Source organism: Agelaius phoeniceus, chromosome 9 (genome assembly GCF_051311805.1).
Source record: "Agelaius phoeniceus isolate bAgePho1 chromosome 9, bAgePho1.hap1, whole genome shotgun sequence".
NCBI lineage: Eukaryota > Metazoa > Chordata > Aves > Passeriformes > Icteridae > Agelaius > Agelaius phoeniceus.
In genome coordinates this window covers 23,963,983-23,976,839 of record NC_135273.1, presented here as the reverse complement: position 1 = coordinate 23,976,839, position 12,857 = coordinate 23,963,983, and the positions used below count along the sequence as shown (strand labels likewise).

The window sequence follows — 12,857 nt, the reverse complement described above, 5'->3', positions numbered from 1 at the left end:
TTGAGAGTGGAACAGAATGACAATGCACAGAAAAAAAAAGCAGAAATATGTCTATTATGGCAGGCCATGAATATAGAAGGTAATATACAATGTTTCTTGATTCAGGGAGGGCTGCATGACTATGAATATGACAAGCACAAATACTTAAAATACTAAATAAAATAATTAAATACTACAATATATAACTAAAATATAATACTTACTAAAATATACACTCCATTGAACAGATGAACCTTAACTGAAAAGACTTACTCAGAATTTCAGAATTGCGGCCATATCATTTATTGTCCTCGTGCATCGCTCTGAGAGGATGCACTGACACACCTGAATCACAAGGCTGACTGAACCACTGAGGGCCAGAGTGAGCAGCTGGCTGCACAAAGCCATGGAACTAACCTTGGTTACCATATTCAGTGGAGCTGTTGCCTCCTGGAGGAGGGGGTAGGGATGGGTAAGGTGACGGGCCAGGACCCAAAGCTGCAATCATCTCCATTACATTTGGCATGATCATCTGGCTTGGACTCATTGTCTTAAATCTTTTTGAGGGAATGCCATCTGGGTCATCTTTGATGTGAATATCTGACTTTATAGGGACCGGCCTCCAACTGCAAGTTGGATCAATGGTAACTTCTTCAAACTCGGAGCTGTAAAATAATGTGAAAATTTAGCATTTAGTTGAATATCTTTAAATCAATTCTGCTGAAGTTTCCCTAAGAATCTGCATGGTAACCAATGTTCTGAAATGCTCTGGTGTAATACAACATTAAGATCTCTTACTCCTCAAGAGTGTGCTGAAAGCAAATTTAAAAAAAGGCAACCATGAGAACACATTTCTATGTTTATCCACACAATGAAATCCAAACATATCAATGTGGTTTGCCACCTCTGAATCAGAGGGACTGCTTGTAAATACAAGAAAGCATTTAATCCTCCATTCTGGCTCTTCCCTCTGCTTCACTGGTGAGGCTGCCATTAGGAGATAACCCAAACAATATCTACAAAGAAGATGGAAACTGATTCACTCTGTCACCTGCTCCCCCAAGACACCATGCAATGGAATATTCAAGTTCAATCACCAAGATCTATTTTGGTGTGAGTATCTCAGTACTCATTACCATAACTCCTAGTTGCTTAGTCTTGGGTATCAGTAGGGAGATCACTTACTTTTGTATGGCGTTCAGAATACCCCACATATACTGGTCAACCTCCAAGCCCTCCAAGAGAGCAGTTTTACTAAAAAGTAAAAAAATAAAAAAAACAAACAAACTTCATGTTAGAATATTGCAAGGGAAAGAATAATTTGGGGAAACAGTTTTAGATGTTCTACATCTACATTACCAGGATATTTACATCAAATAGATAAGGATACATCTACTTGTGTGTGTCCACGAGCTGTTCACACTCTTTAAGTAATTTTTGTTAGTGAAATACATTGCAAATTTGAAGTATTTTCAAACATAGCAGATCTCTCCTGTAAACATCAGTTAGCACTATTTTTTTAAATTAGATCTTTCTCTTTTTTTGAGGTCCACAGTACTACTGCAAAACTAAGTGTTACAGCTACTCTACTTAAGATCAGCACAGATGGGGACAGAACAAAACAAAACTGGAAATGATTTAGCTATGTAGACACATAGATCTGAATGCAGGTGCTCATGTTCAGAGACGGAGGACAAAAATTTAGCCTAGATGCATGAATACATGAATTAAGAAGGCAAGATAATCAACTCTCATGATATTTTTAGCCAAATATAGAAGATAGAACAGATTTGGGCAGTTTGGAGAAAGCACTTGTGTGTTAGGGCACAGATCAGCCATGGACAGTAATGGAAACGAGCTCGTCTCCTGCCTGCCATGTCTTCAGAACAGCCAGAATGGGCAACACCCACTGCTGTTTGTACCTAACACTGGCTGTCAGAGCAAGGACCCAAGTGGAGACTGTGCAGAGCCAGGGCCGGCTGGTACAGCCACAGCTGCTGGAGCTGAAGAGCCCTGGCTCCTCAGCTGAGGCTGGAGCCTGCTCCCAACCCTGTGCCGGGAGCACAGGAGGCCGCAGACACTGAACTGGCCTGCAGACATTCTGCTGGGTTTTCTGCCCAGTTAAACACAAGGATGGACAGTCTGTAACCACTTCCAAGTTCTTCTTCCATTTAATCTGCAGTACACTAACTCATTGGTAAAAATATTAGCTTGAAATTATACCAAGGTATCCATCCCTCTTTTTCCCTAAGCAACAACTGCAGCTTTTGCTCCTTGGAAATTTTTTACTTTTTAAAAAAAAATCAGCCTTATTCTGGATTGTAGATATCTATCTTATCAATGTAAATATTTGAACCTCTTTTGAACCCTATACAACCCATGGATGATCTGTAATGAAATCTTGTGAGGAAATATCTTGTTACATGTTTTTGAATTTCTAATAATCCAGGGTGGTAAAATATTTCAGGAATTCTCATTGGACTTTATGCTCTTTAAGTAAATGTGGTATATAACCTTATTTCCTAGAACTTCCTTCTTCTCTCCTTCATGATTTTAAATATGATCCAAATTTGGTCAAATTGTGTACAACTGCATTTTATGTAGTATGGATGCACTTACTTGCATACTGGACACCGCCAAGTTCCTCTTTCACAGTTCAGTTGCAAGTAAGATTCCAGATCAAAGCACTAGGTATCAGAAAAAAAACAAAAAAGGAAAAAAACAAACCAGACAAAACAAAAGGAAAATACTGTATTAAATGAAGCTGTTAGACAAAAGTAAAACTGACATGAAAAAAGCCTCCTAGCACTGGAAACTAAACCAAACAGCTTACTTTTCTCCTCTACATTAAACATCATACAGTTAACTATTGGGGCTGACAGAACAAATGCCATGTATTGGGTGCTCCCACACTGAAGGCACTGGACCACCACGTGGCAGAGGGACCCTGCCAGGCACTGGCACCCACTCACCTGTACGTGCTTGCAGTCGTGACCCCTGGCCGGGAGCTGGATCCGCCGGAATGTGATTGGACACTTGAGAGACACTTTGATAGCAGTCTGCTCCACCCCATCCTCCCCATTTAGTGTTGCATTGCCAGAGGAAGCTGCTACGCTGCTGAAGTTCCTCTTGACTGTTTAGGAAGAAGGTGAGAAAGCACAAGTGTATTGTAAGTTCTAACACTGAAATCTGAAATTTCTTCAACATTTAAGAAATGCCTTCAATATCTAAGGGACAATTGAATGAACAATATACCCACACAGGTGTCTTCTGTGTAAGAAGGAGAGTACATTCTCCTGAACAGAAAAACCATCACACATGCATATCAGCTATATTCTTAATCAAATTAAGTGTCATACAAGCACCCAAAGAAGCCCTAGACAAATAAAGAATTAACCTTTCTTTATTGATGAGTCAAAAACAAATATGGAGGAAAAGCCAGAGAGATTGTTCTGGAATAGGACAGTCCTCTTTAGGTACTAAGCTTGTGTCCTTGAAACTTTGTTACCTCCACCCAAATAGCCATTCATCCATCCACATCATGTTCTGCAAATTCCTTAAGTACAGCTTAAGGTTATCAGTAAACAAGTAAATCTGGGGCAGAGATAGCTTATCACAACTGAACATAGACATTCTGGGAAATCATCACCCCCAAAGAAGGCAAACTCACTCTTGGTGATACAATGTTCTGCTGGGAGGAGGCGTTTCTTCAGCAGACCTTGGAGTACGGAGCGAACCGATGGCCGGTGCACCAACTGCAACACGAACAAGTGCGACTGCAAGGAAACACCTTTTGTTAGGAAGAGAACCCAGCACACAGGTTAAACGTCTGGGAGTGCTAAATGCACTCCCAAACTGAGCTGCACTCTTCCCTTGGACACTTGGTTTCTGTGAGAGCCTGAGGCTTAAACATAAAAGCTGGTTCTGCTCTGCTGAGCACACACGCTCCCTTATGGATATTCTGCACACTGTGCAGTAACTCCACGCTTAATGTATAGAAGGGCTTTAAAAAAAGCAAGGATCTTCTGCATTTTCTCCCTCCTTAATATTCAGTATACGTACAGCTGACATATTAATATCTGACTTCAGGGTTTATTTTTAAAACCCTGGACTGTCTGACAGAGCCTAGCCTACCTGCCTGCCCTCAGACTACGCTGGAAGTTGTGAAAACAATTTGCAACTGATATGCCTGGAATCAGCTGAATCTTCTTACCCAACACAGAGCTCGTTGTGGATTCACAGGATGCTGCCCCCTGCTCTTTGCTACCAGATAAATGACATTATGCAGGGAAACAGCCGTGTGAAGTAAAGAAAAATGGGTGGATGGCTTCTTGTCAAAATGCCTCACACCCTGACCTTGTGAGAGCTAGCAGCTTGCTTTATTGTCAGAGACAAGAGAACAGTCAGAAGCTCTGACTGGATTTGCAGAACAGTCTGCATTAAAAATACAGTACTCATCCCCAAGAGTAACTAACCCATGGAAAAGGAGAAAGGGGAAAACTGAATGGTCTAGATTGCATCATTGAATATGAGTTTTTCATCTGGAAAGGTACAGCACCAATGTTGCTGTTTTCATGACAAACCAAATACCGTTTAATACACTGTGTAAATGAAATTAGTACCATCAACAGTCTTCATTGTAATCATCTACTTCTACATCAACAGGCTTCAGCCCCCTTGTTACACAGGCAGACATGAGAAGGTAGGAGATAAAACTCCCTCCCCTAGGCCATGAACCTTGTCAGAGACATTGGAAGGACGCCACTACATTCTGCAACAATTAAGCAGCAAAAATTTCCATATTAGCACTCTGAATGTGTCAACATCATTAAGTAAAAACCTTACCAGAAAAAGGCATGGGAAAAAATGAGAGTACGGCTCTTTCAGCTAAGGCAACATTTGCAAACTGCTGTAAATAGCAGAGTCAGCATGAGCAGCTGCAGCCCTGAGCTGGGTGTACTTACACAACAGCACGCTGTCACTGTAATCTGAATGGTGTTTCTCCCTGGCTGGCAGACGTGCTTTAGGTGCAGAGGTTTATGAGATGTCTTGTTGTCACCACGCTCGATGGTAAGTGGGGTTGCATTAACGCTGACCTGGACTGAAGCTGGCCAGTTTGTGTTCATTTGTCTGTCTTCATGGTGATAGCACTTAAACTGCAATTCCAAGTCAGACCTGCACAACAACCAATAAATCTTCCTTTAACTTTGCTTTCATACTGCACAGGGCAGTCGTTTTTATGCTAGGAACATTCTTCTTGATCAATCAGATTATTTTTCTTGAATTATTGCCATTAAGAATATAACACACTTCCTTCATAAAAGCCCTGAACAAAAGCAAGTCACGATGAATTAATGATGCAAGCATGCCCCAAAGTTGTTCCTATTTTACACTTATAAAGGACTTTCCAAGGAAACATCTCAAACCTCTTTGGAAACCCAGACCATGGAGTGATCCTGCAGAAAAAAGAATGTCAATATCACGTAGGTCCTTCCTGTCTTAGGAGTTAAGAATGAGGAAGCAATATGCTGCAATGGGTTGTCTGGATTCCTCACTACCTCAGAGCACTCAAAGAAGCATTTGAATGAATGCATGTCAGACAAAATACAAATACAGCTAATCCTGCCTTAGAACAAGTAAATTAACTAAGATAAAATGGCTCCTATATCTTACTCCCCACCAAAATCAGTTTTCTGTGATTCTAAATTAACATGGCTGTGGACTAAATCTATCCAATTTGGACCTTCTTTCAGGGCATGAATTCCTCCCACCTCCCCTATAATAACTTCCACTCACTATTTAGCTCCTCAGAAATCAGTTCTATAACACCTTCAAAAAATGAAAAGCCTGAGATGAAGTTAATTAAAAATTAAGTGGGTAGAGATTATGACTTTAGTTTCATAAATGTATGTTAACCTTGTGTTAGGAATGAGTAATTTCAAGAAGAAATTTAAAAGAACACAGAAAACTCAACTGAAATGTCAGAATTCTGCTGTTCTTGACAGCAAAAGACAGCTCAAAGTTTATTGTGCTAACTTTAAAATCTACATTCCTGAACAATCTATGTTGCCTGAAAGAAGATATCTTTGTAAGATCCAAGAGGAGCACATCATTCAGGAGATTAACATCCTAACAGCCATTTTCCTCACCAAGACTTCAATCTGACTCAACATCATCTTTTCTGGATTCCAAAACATCAAGATTTAGCAGTGGACACAAACATGTGGGTTTTTTAAAAAGAAATTTATAGATACAAATTACCCAACCTTTCAACATAAGCCACCTACATCAAGTCTTTTCAGGCTTTTTTTCATTATTCTATCAACCATTTTCTGAAAGCTCAGTCTGCAAGTTCCACTCAGTTTCTCACCTCAGGAGAGCACAGCACAGTGATCCTGGAGGGGATCAAGCCTTGGTAGCTCTGATATACGAGGCAAGCAGGCAAGGTGAGCAGGCCTGCTGAGTGTCACAGTGGTGACAGAGCTCAGGACAGCCCCGTGTCCTCAGCACACAGTGAGTGTCTCCACCATGGGACATTATTAACAGCACAGCAGTGTGAAGACTGAACCAGCTTCAAGGAGACATTTCCCCTGCCTTCAACCTTTCTGTTTCTCGTAACCATGAAAGGTTCCCATGGGGAGAAACACACTTGCATTGCTATTCATTATGTGTGTGCACGTGAGAGCCTTCGCCGAATATTTTAACTAGCAGAAAAATATTGAGAATTGGCTCGGTTCCACCATTCTCTATAAAAACCAAAATCCATCCACACATGTGACTAATTCATTTTTCTGGCATCCATCCAGCCCTGAGCTTAATGTGAAATGACTTCATTACAGGACCATCCGTTCTCCCCACTATTAACAGGCTTTTCAAAACAGCAGACCTGAGCACAGTTTACCTGTGAGTCTTCATTAAAATAAGTTTAAATAAAGGCTATGTGTTTGGTGAGGGAAGGAAGAAAGAAAGAACAGATATTAAGAAACAGCCTCATGCCTCAGTGCAGCACTATAAATCTACTGAATGAGCCAGCACAATCCCCAGTAGTGATTACTTATTAATAAGAACTGGCAAATAACTGCCAAAACTCCCTGAGCTGCGAGTACTCCACGATAATGAAATGCAAGTAAGCAATAACTGACCTCAAAGTTAGGTGTTAATTATTGGATGTGGTCTGCCTGCCATCTCCCTCCCTCCCTCCCAGCCCCCAGGCTCCCTCAGGGCACAGGGCCACTGTGGTAGCAAGGACTCCTGCATCCTGCATCAAGCCTCAGCTTTAGAGCTGGAGTCTGTCCTGGGCCTGGGAAGTGAGCACATCTCTCTGCCCACCTCACACTCTCCACAGCAGGAAAACACAAATCTCCAGTGGATTCCAGTGAGTGGGAAGAAGATCCTCACAGGAAAAAAAAGAAAATCTGAAGTTACACCTGTAAGCAACCTCCATGCAAGATCCCAAGCAACTAACCAGACTCCACAAGGCACACAGAAAGGCTCAGACAATGCAGGGTTTATCTTGGCTCAGCAAGGATAAACACAGAGATACTTTCTGAGAAAAACCAAACAAGGAGACAAAATTATTCTGTAGTATTTGAAAATATATAAATTTGTAAAAAATTAAGATTCTGATTGTCATTTGATCTAAAGTCCTTCCATGAACATGGTGCAATTGAAACAGATTCTAGTATCACTTATACAGATCTACATTATATACAGGAAAGAATCACCAAGGAAAAATATTCCTCTGTGCTGGAAATAAGAATTCACTGTAAGTGAAAACCAGAAGCCTTTGTATGAGAAAAGCTATGCTCTCACATGTCTGAGCTGTGCTTACTTGTGGAGTGAGAGAATAGGGGAATTTAGGAAGTTAACTTTTGAAGTTTGGAGGATTCAAGCACTTGTCTTCCCAAATGATTTTACCAAGCCTCTTAATTGGATCCTTACTCTTAGTGGGTTATTCTTCATTATCAGATAACTCTGCAGTATTTAATTTAGGCATAAACTCTAAGAGCCCTGCAGGGCTAACACTTCAGAGGTTACAAAGCACCTGGGACTTCGGATTCCCAGATGGAAGTTTGTAGTGGTGCGGGTCAGGGAAAACCCCACTCCTGTTCCACCCAGAGCAGGAAGGATTCAATGGTTGCAGTGGTTTTCTAGACACTACTATGACCTATCAGCAAGGACATGCAATACATGTTGTGAAGCATTTTAGAACATGTTGTCTCTGGAAAATGACAGGTGAGAGGGCCTGTGAGCTGGAAGGATGTTCTTCCTACCCAGGCTACAATTTTTGAAGTGAAATTCCTGGCACACCTCAGCACAGTGCCTGTGGGCTGGCACTGCTCCCTCAGGGGCTGCCTGACTGCCCTGCAGCAGGGCTGAGCTCACCTCCACATCAGAGTCTGGTGCACGGTGGGGCGCAGGTGAAAGACGTGGTTGCTGACGGCCAGGTTGTGCTCCAGCCGGAAGGGCTCCAGGACAACCCCGTCCCGCACAGGGAACGTCAGGCGCAGCTCGTCCGTGTGGTTGGCTGGGATCGGAGAGGGAGAGAAAGCGTGAACTTTCCCTTTAGCATCTGCAGTGCAACAATAATGTGTGTATTTATACAGAACAGTAACAAATGCACAGTGATCTGCTACTGGGTCTAACTTGGGCTCACACACACACACACACACACAAAAAAACCAATCAAAAGTAACTCTTGTCATCTAACTGATACAAGTGACAAGGCTCAAACTGAGCCTCTCCTATTGTCACCCACTTCACATTAGGGCCATAGCATTCCAGCCACCAACAGAAACCAGGCATGGCAAGAATTCTTGGTTTTTATTACAGGATAGGCTCTGTGTTCAAGCTTACTCTGTTGGCAGAAGACTGAAAACAAATCTCTTAATAATGTCAAACTGTGATAATGTTTGTTTTCCCTGCTTTGAACAGGGATCAACATTACCCAATTAGTTTCAACAGTTTCATCAGCTGAAACTATGTGATGACCAGACACTGGTATTCAATTACTATCTGAGCCCATAAGAGTAGATTTTGAGGTAACTTACAGCTGATCTATGAAGTCCAAATGGCTTTAAATCCTGTGTTCTTGCCCAAATAATACTGCAGCCTATCTTCTTCTACTTGATTTTTCAGCTATCCTGAACTCCAGAGCTGCAAAGTGCTAATGCAGCAGCAGTTATTTTATAGAAAACATAAGGTTCTCCCAGCTCCCTAGTAAATGATAGCTCTTATTGTTCATCAGTCACTTCAAAACCTCAAACATCTCGTGCTAGTATCCAGTCAGAGAGATCTTGTTATTCCTGCCCTGTTCCCAGCCAAGTATAGCGGTGACGTTGAGTGGCTTTGAAAGGAACATATATCAATTTCTGGCACAGTACTGAATATTCCTAAGAAGCCTGTATGGATCACAATAGAGACACTGCTATAAATATTCACATTTTATCCTATTCTGCAGAGTTGTTCAATGAATGGCTTTGCCCTTGAACAAAACAGCCCAAATGGAAGTTCATACAATAAACAAGCCTACAAAGCACACACAACAAAACCCAAAATCAAGTATTTTCTCCTCAGGAAGCATATTAAAGGAATAATTCTGAAGTAAAATCCTTACAAGTTTAACCTGGAAGAACTTTTCTGATATTCTATTTTAGAAGAGCATAGCAGTCTTTCTCTGTTCTGTCCACTGGCCCAAGTGAACCTACACTGTGCATGCCACCTATTACCAGTTAACAACTCCAGCCTCTCCCAGAGCAGCAATCAGAGCTACTTTCCAGACTCTGAAATGCATGTGGCAGAGAACAGAGGAACAATAAATGACTGCGGGGGCATTCTGTTTGCTACTCACTTGGAGGTGGTGGTAAAGCATTGATATTTGGTTTAATGTCAGGTGGGAATGGTGGTTTGACATCCTGGTTAGGTGACAGGTATGGAGGAATATTGCTCCCTGGTGTCATGGGTGGCGTGGGGTTTCCTGGAACAGGTGAATGAGGGTAATTTGCCACAGGTACAGGCCTTGATGGCTAGAAAATAAATAACATCATATTGTTATTGCAGCCTTGAAATAAGAACAATAAGCCTTGTGAACAGCACTGTTATTAAATATCAAAGACAACAGACAAGGGAGGGAGGCCCTTCTGTTTCTGAAGAAACCACAGGATGTCCCATGAGGCCTTCAGGGAAGAGGCACACTAGGAGACCAAAGCAGGAACTGAAACCAGCAGACCAGCCAGTTTATTCAGGCAATGACTAGATACAAACAAGGCTGCTAAAAGGTTTACTGTGTTCCTCTCAATGCTCTCTTTCCAAAACCAACCAGCCATTTGCTTCAGTTTTTCCACTGAGCCACAGCCCACCCAGCCCTTTGTATCCCCCTCTGCCTTCCTCACAAAATAGCCACGGTGCACAGAAGCCTACACAAAAAAAAAAAATAAAATCTAAAGACACACAATTTGCCAGTCTGTGTCCTTTGTATTTCTATCTATCCTTTCTTCCATCCTTGTTCAACTTTTCTACTCAGAGTTAAAGCTCTGGGGGTCAGGGGATGTTTTTTATTCTGTGTCCCTACAATCTGATTCTGTTCCTAGTTTGCTGCTAGCTAAGACAAAGTGACAAAAAAAGGACAGTTAAATAAACCTTTGCTTTAGTGTCTTATAATTAAAGATGTGGTTACAGTCAACAGAATAAACCAATAACCCTGATGCGAAGGAAGCTGACATTAAACAGAACTGCAACTGCATGGCTTGTGTACCATAAGCAGAAACACAGGACACTGTCAGAAAATGAAAATCTTTACAGACAGCCCAAGAACTGTGACTTCAAATCTGATTCTGTGTCTAAATGCTGCTCTGCTAACCTAAGATACTTGAGACTTAAACATACAAGTTTCCAGCCATCTTTGGTTTTGATATTTGACACACACACTTACTATCTGCACAATCATTACAATTCAAAGGTTCAGATTTTGTCTGTGGCTTTTTCCCCCTAACCAGGATAATCTGACTTTTTAACAAGATCTGTTTTTTCCTAACTGTTTCCAGAGCAGTCAATATTTGAATACAATATAGGGGATACATGGTAAATAAACAAATTCCCTGTCAGAAGTATCTGGCAAACAAAAAACTTAAACCCCATCTAAAATAAATGTACATAAAATATATTTAAAATCTGTCACTTAAAAATTTGACAGAGATCTTCTGCAGTTACTTTAGCATAAGTGACTGCACTGGAATGATTATATAGAAGATCTATCTATTCCTCATGTTTTTCCTGACAGTGACCTGCAAAAGCTGCCATGATCCAACAGGCATTCCTTTGGGTACCACAGTGGACAGCACAGTTGCACACAGAAGAGATGCTCTACAGAAAAGGGTTTTGCTTTCCCTCTTTTTTTAATGGTGTTTTCTGTGTGAATCACACCAAACAATTCCAATTCAACAACAATGTGCAAGTTAGATTCTTTCAGCCTACATTCAAATTCAGAATGCAGTCCAGATACTTCAACAGCTAATGCTTTAAGCAGGTCAGAAGATCAATGGTCCTCCCCATTTTTATACTCACTGAAGTACCTGTGTGCAATAGACCATTTGTGTGCATTTCAAAGGTGGCAAACCTCAGCAGGCCCTCAGTGCAACCTCAGCTTGGAGAATACAAAGTGCTCAAGATGTATCCATAAACAGGTTTTAGGCAACATTTTAACAACTCTAGTTCTTGCCCAAAACAAGAGCACAGAGGGAAAAGACTGAGAAAAAAAAAAGAAGGAAGAGGTTGGAAAAAGTCACAGAAACTTCAGTTCAAAGATGAAACCTACAGCTGGAACACCTTTTAAGTTTGGCCTGGTTTAATCCAACAGTGACCACTGTAGGTCCAAAACCGGAATGCTGCAATGTGGAACTTGTTTATTACAGATTTCCATACTTCCATTCTTGCAGGGGACCATGAATAGGTGAAAACATTACACCTGAATCCCATTAGGTACTTCTTTTTACAAGCTATTTTTAAAGCAAACCCAACATTTTCTTGTAAAAGCCTCTAATGAGCTGCAGCAACATTGGATTTTCTTTATGAACTGCTCTGAAGTTGCAATGCAACTTGGCTGATTGACTTGATTCTGTGATACCCAAAACATTAGTAAAAACTTGGTGTTTTTTTCTCTCTTTCCCTAAACTACATAAACCCAGTATCTATGAAACCATTAATGTGACTTCATTATTAAATGGCCACCAGAACAGAACAAGATGATAATCTCAGAATTCCTACCTTGTAATACTGCCCCATGTTGACTGTTGGAGGAGGGTACTGCCCTGTGTTTTGCTGGCTTGGCATCCTCTGTCCAGGATAGTTGGGAGATGTGAGGGGTCTCGGAGGGTTGGGCGTGGGGTACTGACCAGGCTGGTTTGGAAACTGGCTATTTGGTCCATACTGCTGGTTTCCATAATTGGGCTGTTTCAGGGATGCAAGAACACAAAGCCATGTTTTATACAAGCCGATTTCTTGTATGGATTATTAGCATACGTTCAGAAGCATAATCAAAACAAACAAAACCCCTTCAGATGAATACTTCTAAAAGCATAAAAATCTTGCAAACCAAAGGGGGGGTAAGACACACACACTCAGCCTTGTAACACTGTCAGAGGTCACTGTGCTTGAAGAAACCAGAATTACAACCAGATGCAAAGTTCACAAAATTTCTGTGTTTTTGTAAGTGCTACCCACACCCAAGCCTGGGGCTCCTTTTTCAGATGTAGAATGGAAGCACAAAAAGAAAAAGTTAAATAAATAAATAACTGAAACAAAACCCTGGAAGGGACAAGAGCACAGAAGATGTGCTGTCCACGCCTGCCTTTTCAACCCAACTGCTCTGCTGGCCTCTTTCC

At 41.3% G+C, this 12,857-nt stretch overlaps 1 protein-coding gene across 10 annotated transcripts in view; it reads right to left on the bottom strand.

The window, feature by feature from the left end:
* The window catches only part of ZMIZ1 (zinc finger MIZ-type containing 1), a 339,116-nt gene that overhangs the window by 16,424 nt on the left and 309,835 nt on the right, over nt 1-12,857 (bottom strand). For 8 of the 10 annotated variants that reach the window (XM_077183273.1, XM_077183272.1, XM_077183278.1 and 5 more), the window contains 9 exons: nt 12,241-12,423; nt 9,830-10,004; nt 8,365-8,551; nt 4,944-5,154; nt 3,650-3,755; nt 2,952-3,112; nt 2,599-2,666; nt 1,165-1,233; nt 397-644 (listed from right to left, as the gene is read on the bottom strand). In XM_077183273.1, coding sequence (XP_077039388.1) covers nt 397-644; nt 1,165-1,233; nt 2,599-2,666; nt 2,952-3,112; nt 3,650-3,755; nt 4,944-5,154; nt 8,365-8,551; nt 9,830-10,004; nt 12,241-12,423 — 1,408 coding nt within the window. The remainder of the gene's footprint in view (nt 1-396; nt 645-1,164; nt 1,234-2,598; nt 2,667-2,951; nt 3,113-3,649; nt 3,756-4,943; nt 5,155-8,364; nt 8,552-9,829; nt 10,005-12,240; nt 12,424-12,857) is intronic. The other 2 variants (XM_077183277.1, XM_054637452.2) reach the window with 1 other exon arrangement.